Genomic DNA, 17,572 nt, shown 5'->3' with positions numbered 1-17,572 from the left:
ACCCTACTCCTTTGAGCCACAGGTGCTGTCCCATTTTCTTTTCTTATATTGCCCCTGTAAGTTTTTTTTTTTTTTCTTTTTCTTTTTTTGGGTGTCAAATGCTCCTTTATTGAAACATTTTCCTTTGTACTTTTTAACTAGCTGGGCATTCCACAGCACCACTGATGACATCATCTATGATGTCATGAGGGTGGTGGCCATCAACATTGCAGCCCACCAACTGGACCATCCCCAGGATCTCTTTAATGGTTCCAGAGAGTTCCCTGGCTAAAGATTGATGCAGCATCTTTAGTCACAATGTTGACAGTCTCATCAAACGTGATATTTCCATTGTGTTTACTGCTTTTCTGTTTCTTTCTGTCTCTTGGTGGTTCCTTGAGGGCTCTGATAATGAGGGCAGAGGCAGAAAGTACCACTTCAGTCTGGGCCTGTCTGTTCTGGAGAGTCAGTTTACTGTAATCCTCAGACCCTTCCAGTCACCGGTTGTCTTGGCAATGTCATCACCACCCTTTTTTTGAGACAAACCCAGGGGCTGATCTTGGGAGGCGCAGGGCAGATGTGGCACTGACTTTGCCACCAGGCACTTCAGGTACACGATTTTGATCTTGTTGTGGTCAAACTTCAGGGGCGTGGTAGAGGTGGCTGGTGTCGGATGAACCTGGATTTGGGACGACCAAAGAAAGCTGCACCTTGGCCTCCTGCAAGCCGAAAGGTGAAAGCCCTATAAGTTCTTTTTTTTTTTTTTGGACAGTCTCACTATGTGGCTCTTGGTAGAGTTTTAGAGCATCATAGCTCACAGCAACCTCAAACTCCTGGGCTCAAGCAGTTCTCTTGCCTCAGCCTCCCGAGTAGCTGGGACTACAGGGGCCCGCCACAATGCCCAGCTATTTTTTTGTTGCAGTTGTTGTTGTTTGGCTGGCCTGGGCTGGGTTCAAATCTGCCACCCTTGGTGCATGTGGCTGGCCAACTGTCCCTATAAGTTTTTGATAACCACCCTTTGCTAACAGTGAAGCTATAATTCAGGAAGAGGGTAGCTCACCCTTGTTAGTTTCTATTAGCAGTCTTTCCATCTGAGAATGTTAGCTAGTTGGGGGAAACTAGCTGATGGACCACATAGTAGGAAAACATAAAAGGCGTTCAGGGGTCTGTACCCATATTGTGCCAGTGCTATATAGTGAGTTGGAGAATGTTCTTTTCACGCCTTTTCTTGGAATCATGTGTATACAAGTGTTAGAATTTGCCATGTAATCATCTTGCCCTGTAGTTTTCTTTGTGACCAATCTGATGGATGGGGTGGGGCAGAGTGGAGACCCAACTTTTAAAAAAATTGCAGTAAAATATACACAACATAAAATACACCATTTTTTTTTTTTTTTTTTTTTTTTATTTATTGTTGGGGATTCATTGAGGGTACAATAAGCCAGGTTACACTGATTGCAATTGTTAGGTAAAGTCCCTCTTGCAATCATGTCTTGCCCCCATAAAGTGTGACACACACCAAGGCCCCACCCACCTCCCTCCTTCCCTCTTTCTGTCCCCCCCCCATAACCATAATTGTCATTAATTGTCCTCATATCAAAATTGAGTACATAGGATTCATGCTTCTCCATTCTTGTGATGCTTTACTAAGAATAATATCTTCCACGTCCATCCAGGTTAATACGAAGGATGTAAAGTCTCCATTTTTTTTAATGGCTGAATAGTATTCCATGGTATACATATACCACAGCTTGTTAATCCATTCCTGGGTTGGTGGGCATTTAGGCTGTTTCCACATTTTGGCGACTGTAAATTGAGCTGCAATAAACAGTCTAGTACAAGTGTCCTTATGATAAAAGGATTTTTTTCCTTCTGGGTAGATGCCCAGTAATGGGATTGCAGGATCAAATGGGAGGTCTAGCTTGAGTGCTTTGAGGATTCTCCATACTTCCTTCCAGAAAGGTTGTATTAGTTTGCAGTCCCACCAGCAGTGTAAAAGTGTTCCCTTCTCTCCACATCCACGCCAGCATCTGCAGTTTTGAGATTTTGTGATGTGGGCCATTCTCACTGGGGTTAGATGATATCTCAGGGTTGTTTTGATTTGCATTTCTCTAATATATAGAGATGATGAACATTTTTTCATGTGTTTGTTAGCCATTCGTCTGTCGTCTTTAGAGAAAGTTCTATTCATGTCTCTTGCCCAATGATATAAGGGATTGTTGGCTTTTTTCATGTGGATTACTTTGAGTTCTCTATAGATCCTAGTTATCAAGCTTTTGTCTGATTGAAAATATGGAAATATCCTTTCCCATTGTGTAGGTTGTCTCTTTGCTTTGGTTATTGTCTCCTTAGCTGTACAGAAGCTTTTCAGTTTAATGAAGTCCCATTTGTTTATTTTTGTTGTTGTTGCAATTGCCATGGCAGTCTTCTTCATGAAGTCTTTCCCCAGGCCAATATCTTCCAGTGTTTTTCCTATGCTTTCTTGGAGGGTTTTTATTGTTTCATGCCTTAAGTTTAAGTCCTTTATCCATCTTGAATCAATTTTTGTGAGTGGGGAAAGGTGTGGGTCCAGTTTCAGTCTTTTACATGTAGACATCCAGTTCTCCCAACACCATTTATTGAATAGGGAGTCTTTCCCCCAAGGTATGTTCTTGTTTGGTTTATCAAAGATTAGGTGGTTGTAAGATGTTAGTTTCATTTCTTGGTTTTCCATTCGATTCCAAGTGTCTATGTCTCTGTTTTTGTGCCAGTACCATGCTGTCTTGAGCACTATGGCTTTGTAGTACAGACTAAAATCTGGTATGCTGATGCCCCCAGCTTTATTTTTATTACAGAGAACTGCCTTAGCTATACGGGGTTTATTCCAGTTCCATACAAAACGCAGAATCATTTTTTCCAAATCTTGAAAGTATGATGTTGGTATTTTGATAGGAATGGCATTGAATAGGTAGATTGCTTTGGGAAGTATGGACATTTTAACAATGTTGATTCTTCCCATCCATGAGCATGGTAAGTTCTTCCATTTGTTAATATCCTCTGCTATTTCCTTTCTGAGGATTTCATAGTTTTCTTTATACAGGTCCTTCACCTCCTTCGTTAGGTATATTCCTAGGTATTTGATTTTCTTTGAGACTATGGTGAAGGGAGTTGTGTCCTTAATTAGCTTCTCATCTTAACTGTTATTGGTGTACACAAAGGCTACTGACTTGTGGACATTGATTTTATATCCTGAAACATTACTGTATTTTTTGATGACTTCTAGGAGTCTTGTGGTTGAGTCTTTGGGGTTCTCTAAGTATAAGATCATGTCGTCAGCAAAGAGGGAGAGTTTGACCTCCTCTGCTCCCATTTGGATTCCCTTTATTTCCTTGTCTTGCCTAATTGTATTGGCTAGAACTTCCAGCACTATGTTGAATAGTAAAGGTGACAGAGGACAACCTTGTCTGGTTCCAGTTCTAAGAGGAAAAGCTTTCAGTTTTACTCCATTCAGTAAAATATTGGCTGTGGGAAAATACACCATTTTTAACATTTTTTATTTTTTATTGTTTCAGTTTAATTGAGAGTACAAAGAATTAGGTTATAGTGTTTACATTTGTTAGGTTAAGTCCCTCTTGTAATAGTGTTCTTCCCCCAAGATGTGTGCTATACACCCTAATATTGTGCCCATTAAGTGGGAGCATATTCATCTCCCTCCCTCATCCCCTGCCTCCGCTCCCTCATGCCCCTGCCTCCCATCTTGAATTGATTGGAGTTTTTCTCTTATGTGGATAATAGATTGTCTGCTGGCTTTATATTAGAATTGAGTACATTGGATTGTTGCTTCTTCATTTGTGTGATACTTTACTAAGAAGAATGTGTTTCAACTCAGTTCCAGTTAATACAAAAGATGTAAGGTCTCTGTCTCTTTTAATGGCTGAATGGTAGGTATTCCATGGTGTACTTATATCCCAGTTTGCTAATCCATTCATGGCTTGGTGGACATTTAGGTTGTTTCCACACGTTGGCAGTTATAAATTGAGGTGTGATAAACAATTGAGTGTAAATGTCCTTATGGTAAAATGAGTTTTTTTCTTCTGGGTAGATGCCTAGTGATGGGATTGCAGGATCAAAATAAACCATTTTAACCCCTTTTAAGTATACAGTTCCAAGGGTATTAAGTACTTTTCTTTTATCGTGCATCCATGACCACCACCATTCATCTCTAGAATTTTTTCATTTTTCACAGCTAAAGCTCTGTGCCTATGAAGCAATATTTAGCCAGTCTGCCCTCCCCCAGCCCCTGGCATCCACTGTTGTATGTTCTGTTTCTATGACCCTGACCACTCAGGACTCTCTGCATGTCAAGAGCATATGGTGTCTGTCCTTCTGTGATTGGCTTCTTCAGCATGTCTTCAAGGTTCATCCATGTTGTAGTGTGCTCAAATTTTCTTTTTTTAAGGCTAAGTTTTTGATATTTTATTGTGTGTATATTGATAGATACTATATTTTGTTTGCCATTCATCTGTCATTGAACATTTGGGTTGTTTCTGCCTTTTGACTCGCATGCATATGGGTACAACTATCTTTTCAAGTTCCTGCTTTCACTTCTATTTGGTATACAGCCAGAAGTAAAATTGGTGGATTATATGGTAATTTTATGTTCTATTTTTTGGTGAATAACTGTATGTTTCTATGTCAGATGTACCATTTTCCATTGCCATCAGTAGTGCATGGAGGTTCTAGTTTGTTCATACTTTCACCAAATTTTTATTTTTCATTTTCAGGTTCATTGAGTTTGTTTGTTATAGTAGCCACCCTAATGAGTAGGAGGTGGTATCTCCTTGTGATTTTGTTTTACAAGTCCTTGATAATTAGTGGTGTTGAACATCTTTTCATGTGCTGAAGAACTATTTGCATACCTGCTTTGGAGAAATGTCTATTCAGGTCCTTTGCTCATTTTTGAATTGGATGGCTTTTTTATTTTGAGTTATAGAAGCTCATTATATATTCTAGATTTGTAGGATTTGAAATGTTTTTTCGCACCTGGATTGTCTTCTCACTCTTAGTAGTGTCACTGGATGCACAGAACAACTCAGCTGTTTTTTTCCTTTGTTGCCATATTTGAGATATCATTGCCCAAGCTTTTAGTGTCATGATGTTTTTCCTCTGTGTTTTCTTCTAAGAGTTTTATACTTTTAGCTCTTACGTTATATCTTTGAGCCTGGTTTTTCTTGCATCATTTGGCAAAAATACTGTACTTTCCCCATTGAAAGATCTTAGTTGTCTTTTCAAAAACCATTTCGCTAACTATGTGAGGATTTATTTCGGGGCTTTCTGTTCTTTTGCATTGGTCTATAAGTTTATCTCATGCTGCTATCACACTTTTTATTCCTTCCTTCTTAGGGTTTTTTTTTTTAGAGACAGAGTCTTTATCGCCCTTGGTAGAGTACTTTGGTATGACAGCTCACAGCAACCTCCCAACTCCTGGGCTTGTGTGATTCTCCTGCCTCAGCCTCCCAAGTAGCTGTGACTACAGGCGCCTGCCACAATGCCTGGCTATTTTTTGTTGCAGTTTGGCTGGGGCCAGGTTTGAACGTGCCACCTTGGTATATGGGGCTGGTGCTATACCCACCTAGCCACAGGTGCCGCCCCTTTCTTAGGGTTTTAATCTGATATTTTTCTAACCTTTTGAGAAATGGATGCTTATTATCACACCGATGTTTTGTAACCTATTTATTATGAGAATTTTGTAATACATACTAAAGTAGATAAAATAGTAAAAGAATCAACTTTAACAAATGTTTACATCCTCCTCCCATACTTTTATGCTATTTTAAAGCATTTATCTCCTTTAAAACATTCTAGGACACATTTTACTTCTGAATGGTAAGGAACTTCATTTATTTACCTATTTAGAGGCGAGGTCTTACGGTGCTGCCCAGGCTGGAATGCAGCATCTGTTCCCAGGTGTCCTCACAGTGAACTGCAACCTTGAGCTCCTGGGCTCCCGTGACCTTCCTGCCTCATCCTTCTGAGTAGCTGGTGCCTCACCCAGCAAGAACTTTAAAAGAAAACTCAAAACCATGATATCATTCTCCTATCTACAAGATTTTTCTTTTGCAGTTTTTGGCCGGGGCTGGGTTTGAACCTGCTACCTCCAGTATATGGGGCCGGTGCCCTACTCCATTGAGCCACAGGGGCCACACACACCCCTCCCCCACCCCCAGCCCTGAGATTTTTTTTTTTTTTTTTTTTAGACAGAGTTATACTATGTTGCCTCAGTAGAGGGCTGTGGAGTCATGGCATCATAGCTCACAGCAACCTCAAACTCTTGGACTTAAGAGATTCTCTTGCCTCAGCCTCCCAAGAAGCTGGGACTATAGGCACGTGCCACGACGCCTGGCTATTTTTCTGTTGCGGTTTTCATTGTTATTTAGCTAGCCTGGTCTGGGTTGGAACCCGCCAGCCTCAGTGTATGTGGCTAGTGCACAAGATTAATAGTGATTTCTTAATCTAACACACTGTCCACGTTAAATTTTCCTGGACTGTCTCAAAAATGCTTTTTATTGGTGGTGATTTTAAGGCAGGGTCTGAGCAGGGTGTGTACCTGGGAATTGGGGGCTAATGCCCCTGTGTTGCTGTCCTCTAGCCCAGTCAACGACACAGATGGAATGAATTATTTATTAAGGGAAGACTGTGGGCTCACTCGGGCTGACAGAGATTGTTCATCTTTATTCACTGTATTATATATCCAAACTCATCAGATAAGAATAAGTAACAATAAAGAACAAAAGCACTAGTTGAAACTGCCGTAAAAATTTCTCCTCAGCATAAATGTTGCAAAGCCCGTACACGTCATTTCTAAGTCTGGAGCATGTAATTTAAAGATAAACTACAGGGACCCCAGGCTGTTTGTTCTGTTCACCCACCTCCCTAAAAGGTTAAATGAAACTTTTGTGTAATTTGAAGTTAAGGAATGAAGAGCAACAGTTCAACCTCAGACAGGTGCTAAATCTCCAGCTGTCTTGGGGAAACATTTCTCAAGGCCTTATCAGCAAGAAGGGAAGAATTAACTCCTGTGTCTCTGCTGTTTTAGCAAACAGGGAGGAATTAACCCCCGAGTCTAGCTTATAGCCAAGAATGGAATTTTCCCGTCTTAGGTTCTCGTACCACAAGGAGCACTTATGAGACAAAGCCACCTTTCTGGGGTGCAGAAAACTGTGCACCTTCACCCCTGGTTGCCTTTCCCAGCAACAGAGCCCCTGCTCTCCTCTCCCAGTGTCTGGCCATACTGTTCTTTCTTCGGAGAAGCAGGGTGTTTGTTCTGGAGAATTTCACATTTTCTGAACTTGGTTGATCACATTCCCTTCCTAGTCCAGCATGTTCTTCTATCAGTTATATTTTCTCTGATCTGGTCAGATCTAGAGGTTTGTCTTTGTATCTATTTTGTTGGGTCTGAATCACATCTGAAGTCTTACTGTGTGCTTTGTGTTGGGTGAGGGCCATGGTCCTGGGTGCCCACCTTTAGTTCTACAGTGTCTGTCCTCTTAAAATTCTTTACCGATCTAGGCACCTGCTGTCTGGGTAACATGAGTTGTAGTTTGCACAGGGAGGGCATGATCCATGGGAGATTTCTCTCCTACTCCCCTTTAACTGTTCTTCATGATACTGAGCTGGTATCCTAGCACTTCCCAAGGTGCCCAGTTAGGTTTTTTTTTTTTAAGTATCGTTATGAATTAAAATTTTATTGATTTGATGTTAACTTGTTTACTTTTATTTTCTGGTTTGTCCTTTCAGCATATATACCTTTAAAGGGATAAATGCCCTCAAGCACATGGTTAGCTGTTTGTCACCAGATTTGATTTGCAGTATTTTTATTTATTTCAGTGTATTTTTTAATTTCTGAAGTTATTTTTCCTTGGAATTTTGTGTTCCATTGAGATGTACTTTGTAATTTTTAAATATATGAGGAATTGTTTTTAATACCTACTTATATTCTAGTTTAATGGCATCTTGTAAGTTCTGTAACTTCACTTCTTTGAAATCTATTGAGATTTGTTCTATGGCCTAGCATATGGCCTGATTTGATAGTCATGCTTATGTTTTTTTTTTTTTAAACGAAAATCATTTTCTAATTAATAAAAATTTCTTTGTAGTATTAGTTACTGAGATAGAAATGTTATTTTCCCATTATGACTGGGATTTATCTATTTCTCCTTGTGGTTCTTTCACACGGTTTGTTGTTTTCAAACTGTATTGATTGGTTAACTGACTGATTTTGCTTTCTTTCTATACAGAGTCATTTTTTACAGGTCAGAACTGTAGAAATAACGAGGAAGTGACACTTATACGCAAAGCTGATCTAGAGAACCACAACAAAGATGGAGGCTTCTGGACTGTGATTGACGGGAAAGTCTATGACATAAAGGACTTCCAGACACAGTCGCTCACAGGAAATAGTATTCTGGGTAAGGCCACATTTTTCACTCCATGGTTAAAAGTTGCAACGTGTCATTTTATGCAAGAGCGTTTGGCTTATAAATGATCTCTTTAATTCTGCTCCAGTCCCTGCATATTTTAATATATGTGTGACTTACCAAGAAATTCAGGTACATTTGAAGAATTTCTCACTGTGATATAACTTTTGTTTCAATATTTGTGGGGACTTGCCAGTTCTGAGTTGGCCCAGACAACTCTGGGAAGAGGGTGAGAGATTGTTATACTCTGGTAACCTCACTTTGGAGTTCACCTGCTTAACTTATTTCCTACTTGCTATTTCTACTGTGTCTGTCTAGGCAAATCGTATTGAAGTCACATTGCTTTTTTCATTTTTGTTTTAGCTCAATTTGCAGGGGAAGACCCAGTGGTAGCTTTGGAAGCTGCTTTGCAGTTTGAAGACACACGGGATTCAATGCATGCATTTTGTGTTGGCCAGTATTTGGAGGTGAGGCTGTGTTCCCTGAGTGCATTGGGGAGACCCCGCATGTGTATTTATGATAGAATGGTTTGACCCTAAAGTCCTGATACCTTTGTGGCGTATTAAGTGAAAAACATAAAGATCCTTTAGAAATTATTTCATAAATGACTTTACATATATTCTTGTTATGATTTATGATGTGCTGGTCTTGAAAAATTATTTTAGAAATTATTAATTTGTAAGAAATGAAGCAATTTTCACATAGAAAAAGAGGTTAAACTTCCGTCTTTACAATTTTCTTGGAAGTTTATTTAGAAATTTGGAATGGCTTACTATATTGAGGTATATATTTTTGGGGAAGAATTGTATAGAAGTATAATTCCTTTTTTTTTTTTTTTTTGAGACAGTCTCATTCTGTTGCCTCTGGCTATAGTGCTGTGGCTTTGTAGCTCACAGCAACCTCAAACTCCTGGACTCACACCATCCTCTTGCTTTAGCCTCCCAGGTAGCTGGGAACACAGGCGCCCACCACAATGCTTGGGTAGTTTTTCTATTTTTAGTAGAGACAGGGCCTTATTCTTGCTCAGGCTGGTCTCCAACTCCTGAGCTCGAGCAATCCACTTGCCTTGGCCTCCTGTAGTGCTAGGATTACAGGCGTGAGCCCCTGTGCCTGGTGAGAAATGTAATTCTTTACAGTAGAAATATGTCCTTCCAATGTATTCATGAGTACTGGTGTTCATATATTGGGATTGGCCTTCTAAATATTCAGATGTCCAGAAGTAATAAAATTCATTAAATGCCCTGGGGAAGATTAACTTTGGTTTGTAAATTGGTGTGACTAGAAAAGTTTAAGAATATTTGAACTCTTAACATTTGTTTGGTGAGTTTGCTTTTCATTAGAATAAATGTATTTTCTCCATATGTGTGGTCATGGTTGTCACACTTTTCAGCTTAGGCTTGTTAGGTCACATTTTTTTTTGTCTCTCATTAGGTTCTTTAGTCATGTAACAACTCATTACATGGGGTATTTTCTGAAGCATTGTCTACAATCACTTTGGAAACTATTTGATTTTCTAAGAAATGTTCTAGCTAAGTTGTTTATGTGTACTTTGATTTTTCCACCATTATAGCTGTGTGTTTACTGTCTGCTTTATAGGGTGTGCAGGGTTTATGTGGTTAACTTGTACACAGCAGTATAATCTCATTATTGTAGGATGTAGACAGGGGCCCAGAGCACCCACTTGTCTTCAACATGGCTGCACATTTTAAGGACATAAGCTGTTTCTTTAGGTTGATGTTTTTAATGAACTTCATTTTCTCAGACTGATGATGAATTTTTCTTTGAAGCCTGACCAAGAGGTTGTCACCATACCAGATCTGGGAAGTCTGTCTTCACCTCTGATAGACACAGAGCGGAATCTGGGCCTGCTTCTTGGATTACATGCTTCCTATTTAGCAATGAGCACGCCACTGTCTCCTGTCGAGGTCGAATGTGCCAGTAAGAAAATTTTGTTTTCTGCTAACTGATTAGCAGATTATTTTAGATGAACTATAAAGTGCCACCAGAAAGTAAGAGAGGGAGAAGAATCACTGAAGTTCTTTGTGACAAAAAATGAGTATAGGGAGACGCAGCTTCTTAGTTAGAGACAGCTATAAGTGACCATCATCTGCTGTCATGGTCTGGGCCACAGAGGAAGCTACGAGTGTGCAGGAAGGTCTCAGCGCCATGAGTCTCGCTTACCACATCCTCTCACAGATGGACCCAGGGTAGCTGTCATCTTCCTGTGTGCCCGGAAGTTGCACAGAATGTGGTTAGCTGTTCCTACTGGGGAATAGCATTCTGCTTGAGAGCAAATGCAAGGCAGGTATATTTTGGAATGGCAGTTTTTGTAATCACTTAAAATGAGGAAGTTGTTCCATCCATACCCTATAAGATGGATCTAAATTTTTCTTCATGTAGTTGCACATTTCCCATCTGTCTGTTCATGTATTCATCCAAGAAGCATCTGTTGACCCGTAGTTGTGGGGTCACCATGCTGGGAGTTCAGGATACAGAGGCAGCCAGGACGTGCCTCTGTACACAGCTATTGCTTGTTTGACGATGAGCCAGGATGCTAAGCAGCTGGAGATACATAAATGGCTGTAAATGATGGTTTTCAGGGAGGAAAGGCTTTGCAATGGCAGCAACCCTGGAATCAGGTGTGGGTGTTCTGGCAGAACCTTGGGGGTGTGAAGGGCACTGCTAGGAGCAGCAGGAGTGTCAGGGGCAGGCTGGTGGGTGTGGACAGCGTTGGTGCTGCATAGCCTCATGCTCAGTGGGCCCTTGGGCGCATGCTTGATGCTGCCCGGCCTTCCTGCTGCCCGCCCTTCCTGCTGCCTGCCTGCCCTTCTGAAGACATGCTATACCTTGGGAAGACAGGCTTCACATAGATTGGCAAGGAGAGTCCAACTAGAGAGCTCCAGGGTAGCAGGAACAGAAGGTGGTATGGGCTCTGGCAGGGAGGCGTGGTCATCCACCTTTTGAATCAAGTATTTACTCGAGCATCTTTTCTTCCATGTTTACTCCTGAGTAGTGCACTCGAGTTTCTCTTTAATATTTGCCTATGCATTTTTAGAGTGGCTTCAATCATCCATCTTCTCTGGGGGCCTGCAGACCAGCCAGATCCACTACAGCTATAATGAGGAGAAAGATGAGGACCACAGCAGCTCTCCTGGGGGTACACCTGCCAGCAAATCTCGACTTTGCTCCCACAGACGAGCACTGGGTGACCATTCCCAGGCATTCCTGCAGGCCATCGCTGACAATAACACCCAGGACCACAATGTGAAGGTGAACTAGGAACCCCCACCCACCCACCCACCCACCCATGAGTATTCTGTCTGGCTGAGAAGTTTGACATGGGAATATCCACATGCACTTGGATTAACATAGCACAGACTTTGTTTCACATGTTGGGAGGGGTGGCTTTGAGGTGAGAGACTGGTTCTGCTTACTTCCCAGGGAGGTTATAGAAGCATTACTGATTGCCAGCGTATCAGAAGCTGTGACACGTCTGGATTCGTCAGGACTCACTGGGTGCCTCTGAAGTCACCTCTAGTCATTTCTTTTGCAGGACTTCCTGTGTCAGATCGAGAGGTGCTGTCGGCAGTGCCACTTGACCACGCCAATCACATTTCCTCCGGAGCATCCTGTGGAGGAGGTTGGCCGCTTGCTGCTATGTTGTCTCTTAAAACATGAGGACTTAGGTATGTAGCTTGATGCCCATGTGCCTGAGCTGTGCTGTGCATCCTGCGACCGACATGTCTTCTCACGCGTCTTTCCCACCCACCCATCTTCACAGGTCACGTGGCGTTGTCCTTAGTTCATGCTGGTACTCTGGGGATTGAGCAAGTGAAGCACAGGACGCTGCCTAAGTCGGTGGTGGATGTGTGTAGAGTTGTGTACCAGGCAAAGTGCTCACTCATTAAGGTGAACAGATTTTAATTCTTCTTCTTTTGTGCCATGCAGTTTCTGAGATGTTCGTTGTTAAAGTTGTCTTTTTTCTATATAACCTTGCAGACTCATCAAGAACAAGGCCGTTCTTACAAGGAGGTTTGTGCTCCTGTCATTGAACGGTTGCGATTCCTCTTCAATGAACTGAGACCTGCTGTTTGCAATGACCTCTCTATAATGTCAAAGTTTAGACCCTTAAGTTCTCTGCCCCGTTGGAGGAGGATAGCTCAGAAGATAATTCGAGAACGAAGGAAAAAGAGAGGTAAGTATGGAAAAGGACGGAAATGATTGCTGAAGTGTGTACTTAGACCGTGTTGTTAGATCTGTGATTTCTGAGTGGAGTTTTGTTACCGTTCATTACATGTGTCATTTCCACCTACTGCCATCATTTTTACATGTATTTATGATTAAATGTAGAAATTGTGCATTTTGAGATCAGATAATGAAGCAACTTAGGAATTGAACCTATTATGATTTGAACTAGTAAATTGATGCTGGTAAAGGTAAACTTTACTAAATTGTTAGGGAAAAGGACATATTTTTTTCAAAATTCGTTGTCCTGGTAATTCCCCCCGGTAATGGGGAATTTAAACTTAATCTTTTTTTTTTTTTTTTTGAGACAGAGTCTCATTGTGTTGCCCTTGGTAGAGTGCTGTGGCTTCACAGCTCACAGCAACCTCAAACTCTTGGGCTGAAGCAATTCTCTTGCCTCCGCCTCCCAAGTAGCTGGGACTATAGGCGCCCACCACAATGCCTGGCTAATTATTTTTTGTTGTTGTAGTTGTCTTTGTTGTTTGGCAGGCCCAGGCCTGGTTTAAACCTGCCAGCCCCTGTGTATGTGGCCAGCACCCAAGCAGCTGAGCTACAGGTGCTGAGCCTTAAAATTTAATTTTGCCTTTCTTTCTTTTCTTTCTTCTCTTTCTCTCTCTCTTTCTTCTCTCTCCCTTCTCTCTCTTCCTCTCTCTTCCTCTTCCCTTCTCCCTCTCCTTCCTTCCTTTCTTTTCTTTCTCCCTTCCCTTCCCTTTTTCCCTTTCCTTCCTTCCTTCCTTCTTCCCTTTCCTTCCCTTCCCTTTCCTTTCCTTTTCCTTTCCCTCCCCTTCCCTTTCCTCCTCTTCCTTTCCTTCCCCTCCTCTCATCTTCTCCTCTCCTCCCCTTCCCTTAGCTATTGTCCAGGCTAGAGGCATAATCATAACTCTGGGCTTACCACAACGTCAAACTCCTGGACTCAAGTGATCTTTCTTGCACAGCCTCCTGAGTAGTTGAGACTATAGGCATATGCCACCTCACCCACGTATTTAAATTGTTTTGTAGAGACAGGACTTGCTATTACTCAGGGTGGTCTCCAATTCCTGGCATCAAGTGATCTTCCCCCTTTAGCCTCCCAAAGTACTAAGATTAGCACCTCAGGCTTGATGATTCACTAAAAGGACTTCACTGGTAGGACACAGAAGAGCAGTCATACTCAGTTATAGCTTACTCCTGCCAAAAATATTAAAATGAGCAGAAGCAAGGTTATGTGGATTATAGGTGTGAACTGCTGTGTTCAGCCCCAACGTAAATAATTTTTTTCTTTTTGGAGACATAGTCTCTCACTCTGTTGTCCTGGGTAGAGGCCGTGGTATCATCATAGCTCACTGCAACCTCAATCTCTTGGGCTCAGATGATCCTCTTATCTCAGCCTCCTGACTAGCTGGGACTTGCAGGCACCCACCGTGAAACCTGGCTAGTTTTTCTATTTTTAGTGGACAGGTCTTGCTCTTGCTCAGGCTGGTCTCGAACTTTTAGCTCAACTAATCCACTCACCTCGACCTCCCAGAGCGCTAGGATTATAGGCTTTAGCCACCTCGCCTGCCCAAGAAATATTTTTTGTTTGGAAATACTAAGTATTATCACACACAGAGAATTACTATAAAAGGGAACTTAAAGACTTAACTTTTGTTTTCATGGAAGCAACAGTGTAAGGGTACAGAAAAAAATTTTCTACCTTAAGTAATCCAAATTTGAGTAAAAATGCATAGAATACTTTAGATGGTCACTCGTGATAAGTAAACTATAGAAACAATGATTTATATTCTTATGACTTCCACTATTCACAGTCTTATAAACAATATTAATCATGGAGTTTTTGATGGTCATTTGGAATTATGAAAAGACTAATGTGTTTTTAGAAGCCATCCCAAATTGTTCCCGAACAAACCTTTCACCAACAGTAACTTGTCTGAATCCCAGAAGTGCTCTGGATCAGGGAGTCACAGCGCTGACTTCGGAGATACCTTTAACCTAGGCATCCAGGAAACTCAGCCAAATCACAGGCGTGGGAGCCAGCCAGGCCTGTCCCAGCATGACAGGGCTGACTCCTTCCCCCATCCAGTCACTTCATATTCATGGATTCTGAGCCCACAGTGTCATCTTTGAAAGTTCCTTGTTTGGGGTTTATAGATTTATTGTGTGATATTTGAAACTAGTTTTCATTTTTTTTTTTTTTTGGAAATTAAGTAACATTACCTCTCACCCCTTTGGCTGAGATCAAATATGTGTGAAAATTAAGTAACTTATGATGTATAAGTGTTATAATTAGTATTCCTGGTGCTGTGTTCAGGGTCCCCAAGCCCTCTCTCAGGCTTGATGATTCACTAAAAGGACTTCACTGGCAGGACACAGAAGAGCAGTTATACTCAGTTATAACTTACTCCTGCCAAAAATATTAAAATGAGCAGAAGCAAGGTGGAAAGTCCAGAAGAAACTAGGCTTCAGTTTGCAATGTCTCTTCCCAGTAGAGTCCCTTAGCTAAGCAGTGGACGTGCATAGCTTTCCTAGCAGTCATGTACGACATTATGCATGAAGAGCTCTTGAGCCGAGGGGCTCATCCAAGCCCAGAACAAGGTGATCCCTGTAAGTCACATTATAAACCTAGACAGACCAGTGGTATGTGGTGTGCTAGACTTCAGGTATACCACAACATTTGCAAGGCAGGATATTCCAGTGGTTCAGAAATCAGCTTCTAGAAGCACCAGTCCTGCAGGGACAGGCCTTTCCTGGAAATCTGCAGGGCTTGAGCAGCCCAGGCCTGTTGTGTTAGCCTATTACTGCCCAGGTCTATGGTGCTAATTTTTCATACTATATTCTGAAGAGATTTAGAAAAAAATTGTAAAGGTATTAAAAAAAAGGTAGGGAAGAAATACCACACATCACATTGCAGATTCAGTAGAAATTTCCCTGAGAAGGCACCAGCTTAATCCTCTGTGCACTGACAGAGAACAAAAGGGATCTAGCTAGTGACAGGCCAGCGTCTGTGGGACGGATGTGACCAGTGGTTTGCTTTGTGTTGCTTATGGGCTAAGTGGTTTTTGTAGTTTCACATTGTTTTAAAAAATAAAAAGAAGGGTAATATTTTTGACACATAAATATTACATGAAGTTTAAGTGGCAGCATCTATAAAGTTCGTTGGGTTACAGCCATACTTTTAGTGCTACAGTAGCAGGGTCGACTATTTGCAATGGACTAAATGACTCACAGAGACTCAGATGTTCACTGTCTGGCACTTGTAGGAAAGCTTGCTGACACCTGGGCTGCCCTCCTCCGGCTGCTCCCTCACAGCACTCGCCTGTGCTGACACGGTGACTAAGTGCTGTCATTGCCTGTCCTGTGAGACCACTTGAGATAGGTGATAGCTCTTACTTTTTTTGTTTGAGCATTATATTTTGCAATGTTTGTTCACATGTTTCTTTGAATAAAATATTCAGCTTTCTTGCAAATTTAAGTATTTCTTAATTAAAAAATTTATTAAGTAAATAATTTTTATAACGAATGATGTTTTTAAACATAGTTCCTAAGAAGCCAGAATCTACTGATGATGAAGAAAAAATTGGAAATGAAGAGAGTGATGTAGAAGAAGCTTGCATTTTGCCTCATAGTCCAATAAATGTGGACAAAAGACCCATTACTATTAAATCACCCAAGGTGAAGTATTTTCTGTGATTCTGAGATTGGCCAACTAGAAACATAGCAAAGGAATCCATGAGTGGGGAAGGGTGTTGTACCTTTGTCCCTAAGCATCTCCAGGGCAGTGAGTGTAGTTGGTGTAGGAGGGAGGCCCTAGGGATGTTTGATGGTTCCTTGTTCAGAGCAGTAGTTGGAGAAGTGTTTTTCTTTTCATTTTTAACACTATGTTGTAGCATTATTTATTCACCATTCAGTTCACTGAATGTATCCTTTGTTCTGGAAACTCTATTAGTCCCCAATGTGAACCATAACTTTGTATGACAAGTCAGCTTGATTGAAAGTATATTTGTGGGGCGGCGCCTGTGGCTCAGTCGGTAAGGCGCCGGCCCCATATACCGAGAGTGGTGGGTTCAAACCCGGCCCCCGCCAAACTGCAACCAAAAAATAGCCGGGCGTTGTGGCAGGCGCCTGTAGTCCCAGCTACTCGGGAGGCTGAGGCAAGAGAATCGCTTAAGCCCAGGAGTTGGAGGTTGCTGTGAGCTGTGTGAGGCCACGGCACTCTACCGAGGGCCATAAAGTGAGACTCTGTCTCTACAAAAAAAAAAAAACGAAAGTGTATTTCTGTAGAGATTAATTCAGTTACAGTCATATCTATAGCATAGTTTTTAAACCATGTATTAGTTACTAAATTTGACATATTTTAACCAATTTAAACCTAGTCGCATTATTTATTTACATGTATATTTGCGTACTGTTTCAGAGCACAAGTTACTATTAATAGAGTAGGCTAATTGTGGAAATTCTTTTCCTTCATTAGGATAAGTGGCAGCCACTATTGAGTACAGTTACAGGTGTCCACCGATACAGATGGTTGAAACAGAATGTGCAGGGCCTTTACCCTCAGTCTGCACTCCTCAGCACAGTTGCTGAATTTGCCCTTAAAGAAGAGCCAGTGGATGTGGAAAAAATGAGAAAGTGCCTACTAAAACAGGTAAAATATGATGAGATCATGTTTCTCTTCATTGGGTATTTGTATAGCGTTTAACTGTGTGTGTTGATATTTTGCAGTTGGAAAGAGCAGAGGTTCGCCTGGAAGGGATAGATACAATTTTAAAACTGGCAAGCAAAAATTTCTTACTTCCGTCTGTACAGTATGCTATGTTTTGTGGATGGCAAAGACTTATTCCTGAGGGAATTGATATAGGGTAAAAGTTTATAACATTTTTTTCTGAATTAAGGGAATTATGACAACAAAACATTAT

The 17,572-nt window shown here is 41.4% G+C and overlaps 1 protein-coding gene across 11 annotated transcripts in view; it reads left to right on the top strand.

Annotated features, from left to right (window-relative positions):
• The window catches only part of HERC2 (HECT and RLD domain containing E3 ubiquitin protein ligase 2), a 275,737-nt gene that overhangs the window by 156,857 nt on the left and 101,308 nt on the right, over window positions 1-17,572 (top strand). For all 11 annotated transcript variants that reach the window (XM_053582031.1, XM_053582025.1, XM_053582027.1 and 8 more), the window contains 10 exons: window positions 8,256-8,426; window positions 8,799-8,902; window positions 10,223-10,373; window positions 11,491-11,705; window positions 11,989-12,121; window positions 12,217-12,344; window positions 12,435-12,630; window positions 16,195-16,328; window positions 17,128-17,301; window positions 17,379-17,515. In XM_053582031.1, coding sequence (XP_053438006.1) covers window positions 8,256-8,426; window positions 8,799-8,902; window positions 10,223-10,373; window positions 11,491-11,705; window positions 11,989-12,121; window positions 12,217-12,344; window positions 12,435-12,630; window positions 16,195-16,328; window positions 17,128-17,301; window positions 17,379-17,515 — 1,543 coding nt within the window. The remainder of the gene's footprint in view (window positions 1-8,255; window positions 8,427-8,798; window positions 8,903-10,222; window positions 10,374-11,490; window positions 11,706-11,988; window positions 12,122-12,216; window positions 12,345-12,434; window positions 12,631-16,194; window positions 16,329-17,127; window positions 17,302-17,378; window positions 17,516-17,572) is intronic.

Source organism: Nycticebus coucang, chromosome 2 (assembly GCF_027406575.1).
Source record: "Nycticebus coucang isolate mNycCou1 chromosome 2, mNycCou1.pri, whole genome shotgun sequence".
Taxonomy (NCBI): Eukaryota; Metazoa; Chordata; class Mammalia; order Primates; family Lorisidae; genus Nycticebus; species Nycticebus coucang.
This window is presented reverse-complemented; position numbering and strand designations above follow the sequence as displayed.